Source organism: Dipteris shenzhenensis, chromosome 17 (assembly GCF_047967505.1).
Source record: "Dipteris shenzhenensis isolate YYH24624 ecotype China chromosome 17, Dip_SZ_1.0, whole genome shotgun sequence".
Lineage (NCBI taxonomy): Eukaryota > Viridiplantae > Streptophyta > Polypodiopsida > Gleicheniales > Dipteridaceae > Dipteris > Dipteris shenzhenensis.
Genome location: NC_141612.1, coordinates 36,222,309 through 36,226,097, shown reverse-complemented (window position 1 = coordinate 36,226,097; position 3,789 = coordinate 36,222,309). Strand labels below are relative to the sequence as shown.

At 39.2% G+C, this 3,789-nt stretch overlaps 1 protein-coding gene across 1 annotated transcript; it reads left to right on the top strand.

Moving 5' to 3' along the window:
• The first annotated feature begins 2,640 nt into the window (after positions 1–2,640).
• Positions 2,641–3,399, top strand: LOC147892053 (uncharacterized). The gene is made up of 3 exons (XM_087388562.1): positions 2,641–2,789; positions 2,987–3,231; positions 3,390–3,399. Exons 2-3 carry the CDS (start codon positions 2,999–3,001, stop codon positions 3,397–3,399), a joined length of 243 nt encoding a protein of 80 aa, XP_087244688.1. The 5' UTR covers positions 2,641–2,789; positions 2,987–2,998.
• Positions 3,400–3,789: the final 390 nt, after the last annotated feature.

The window sequence follows — 3,789 nt, the reverse complement described above, 5'->3', positions numbered from 1 at the left end:
GAGAAGGAAGGCATTTAAGAGGAGCATTTCTTACTCCTATTGCTAGACCTTCTATGTTGCATTCCATGGGATAGAACCAAGCTGTGATGAGGGGGAAAATGGAATGTAGAGAAGCGATTCAGGGAGGCTAATAGAAGATGCAAGGTTGCAATGGGAGTAGATTCGAATGAAGGCAGAGGGATTCCCAACTCTCCCTAGAAATTTTGCTTCAATCGCACCACATTTTTTTTAAAATCGAGCTTTGTAAACGTGACACATGTAAAGAGAGGGTGTCAAGTTTTAGAGAGAGGACAATGTCAATTATATATATTACATAGATTGGCCCTCCAAACTGGGTAGAAGAAGTGCCACGTGAATGTAGTTTTGCTACACTCTTTGTACATCCTCATTGCAAGCCACAATACATATGCATGCAAAATACATACCATGAATGATATGAGAGGATCCAACCTCTCATGTCTCTTTGGATCACATCCCTTGGGCATATCCCATTATTGTAGCCTTAGCCTACGGCTCTTTTATGCCTACCATTAATTAAATCAAATGCCCATGCAAATGTTTTCCTTTTCTAACGATCCTAGGACCTAATGCATGTGTACTGCATATTTTATTATGTCTAATTGGCCAATCTACAATGTTACATTCCTCTTCAAGCCCTTTATAAGACAATCATCAATGATCATCTTGGAACCCAACTATCATGGGCTAGTCATAAGATAGTTGGGATGGAAATGAGATTTTTCTTTAAGTGAGCTTTAAACCAAGGACTTATCACACATCCCAAATGTATTATGCCTTGTCATTAGATACGCATACAAAATCATCTCTAATAAACATGATATCTTGTGACACATCATAGGTATAGCTCACATGACATCCTTAAATGGCCTTAATTTCATCAAAATGCTACTTCCTACAGACGTATGATTTCCTATACCACTCTCAAGAAACCAAGTTAGAGTCATCCACTACTATAAAAACATCATCTCTCTTGCTCTTTTCCATTATAAGTATCCTTTTCATCAAGTTTTAGAAAGACGGAGTCTGCCTCATATTGCACAAAATCCTCTTGAGAAGCTTTCTTAGCATCAAATGAGAAATATACAATAGTTGAATTTTCTTTTCTTTGTCCTTGGCATCTTGAGGTTCATTCTATCACGAAGCCAAAGCATCTAAAAGAGACGTAGTGTCCAACTAAAGTCTTTTAAAATGCTTTAAGCTATGTTAAAGTGACCAAAAATAATATTTTAAAATGCTTTAAGCTATTCTACTTGCTAAGTGCAAAGAAAGATTGAACCCATATATTTGCTCCCAAAATGTGTATAGCTCCAACTTCAGTTACTCAATGCAAGTAAATTAGCTTATAAATAAATCAAACAATGAAACACAACAAGAAAGGAGTTACTAATCTTTCATCCTCACTCAACCAAGTAGGAAAGAACACATATTACTCATGGTTCTAGGCATTCTAAGTACGTAGGACAAAATGAACCAAATACACATACAAAGGGAAGGACAAGCCCACTACACACAATGGATTCCCATGGACAAGAAGGAATGATGTGCTCATATCTCTATTTCTTTATATATCTAATAATGATTTGCCACATGTCAAAAATTGTACATCCATACATTTATATCATATGTGTTTGTTGAACGTTTCTAACAATTACAAATGAGGATATATTTTATCATCTAGGAGATAAGAAAAATCAATGCCACCAGCCCTCTAATCCTACTATGTACATGGCATATGTCCCTTACAAGTAGCCCATTATAACAAATGAACATGGCATATGTACTATCAGGTAGCCCCTAACATATGACTAATCATAGCTATATATATTCGTTCAAAGAGCCAATGTACTGATATGTAGATGAAGATTCGAAGCTCATTTATCTAAGCAAATATCTCCATATAATACTATGATATATGAACAGCTCATATATCTAAGCAAATATCTCCATATATTACTATGATATATGTGTTCACACCACATAGGTCTTAACAAGCCTCTCTAAAGTTATACAAGGGAATGATAAAGAGAGATGCAATACACACGTACACACACAAAATCATCATTAAGTATGAAAGTTTGGGTAAACCTTCTATCAAGTCATGATGTCATACGAGAGGTACGCTTGCTTCCTAGCCTTATACAATACAGAAGGGAGGTAAGAGGGGTACGAGGAAGCCGTATGTATACGTTTCCCAGGGTACGAAGAAGCCGTATGTATACGTTAGTAACACATTCCGTTTTTCGCTTTGTAGAGGATCATCATTAGTTGTAATGTTACGCAGCGATTTCCTAGCAGGGGAATTCATAAGGAAATGACATGGGTATAATCCTTGGGTAAGGAACTATGAAGAAAAGAAGATGTCATTTCTTGGGTGAGGAACTATGAAGGAAAGAAGCGACATCTGACAAGGCTTGCAACATTCTTTTAGACTTCAAATGGTGCGAGACTCCGAGGCAGGCTTTGTTCTCATATTCTAGGAGCCACTTGTGGCGAAAATTGTGTTCCTGCACTCTATTTTGACGCGATTGAAGTGCCGCGGAGAGAAATTCTCTCTGTAAGAGACTTGACGTGATTGGATGTGCTACCAATAGAGAAGAAAATGCAATGGTGGTTCCCGAAGCTTTGAGCTAGAAGAATTGCATTCGCTCCTATTTAAGTACGTGGAATGCGTTTCTTCTCTCCATCTCATAAAGGTGTTCTCTCTTTGGTGGTAGTTTATACAGTTCCGCACCCTCCAGACAATTCGGTTCTCAACCCGTTTTTCTCTTGTGAGTTCTCCTTATGCTCGCTTTTCCTCACCTTACAGCGACCAGTCTCCTCTCCTGAATTCATTAAACTAGCTTCTCGAATTTTAACATTGAGAATAAGCGTCAGCATGGGGCTTAAGAAGTCGGCTGTAACACATACTTAATTTTTAGTATTACGTAGAATTCAAGAATTGTTGTAATGCTTTTTTTCGCTGCAGAGAGAGAACGCTATGGCTATGGCTCGGAAGGATGGCTTCAAGACCCCGGCAATGCAGGTACTGTCTGAGAATGAAAAGGAGGGCAGCAGCGTGGCGACTAGCAGCGTGCCCAAGTCGCCGATGACGGTGGCTGCAGCCGGCAGAATTCAGGCTGCAGAAGCCAACTCAGGAGACGGAGGTGTCGACGCAGGTGGGTTTGCGGCTAGGGCGCAAGCTGCAGCGAAGAAGAACGAGGGCACAGGCGGGTTAACTACAAATGAGAAATGATGAGGGCAGTAGTCTTCATGGCCACGGAATGGAGACAAACTCTGCATGTTGTGATGTTAGGGAGTGTAAGGCATAGTTTTCGTTGTCCTTCATAGAAAAGCTGTTGAGAAGGTCTGTTTTTTTGTGCTGTACTCAGCATTGAGTGAGACTTGTATACTATCAATATCCGTCATAGAAAAGCGGTTGGGAAGGTCCTTTTTTGTGTTGTACTCAGTATTCAGAGTTGAATACTGTAGCTCACTGAACACTACTCTTTAAAGTTTACAATGCAGTGTATATGGACGACTTAGAGAACAGATTTTTGTTCAGCAATTCCTATGTTAGCTGATTTCGAGAGATTTTTGTCGACCAATGTATTCTTACTGTTAACTCAAGGAATTCCTGCTGTTAGCTGCTTGAATGTTATCATTACCCTGTGTATATTGGGAATCTTTTCTGGTACAATTAGTGTGTAACATCTTCTGTGCCTTGGTAATTAATATCCTGCTTTCGACTACTATTGCTAGAACTTTAAGCACCGAGACCCATTTGCGTCT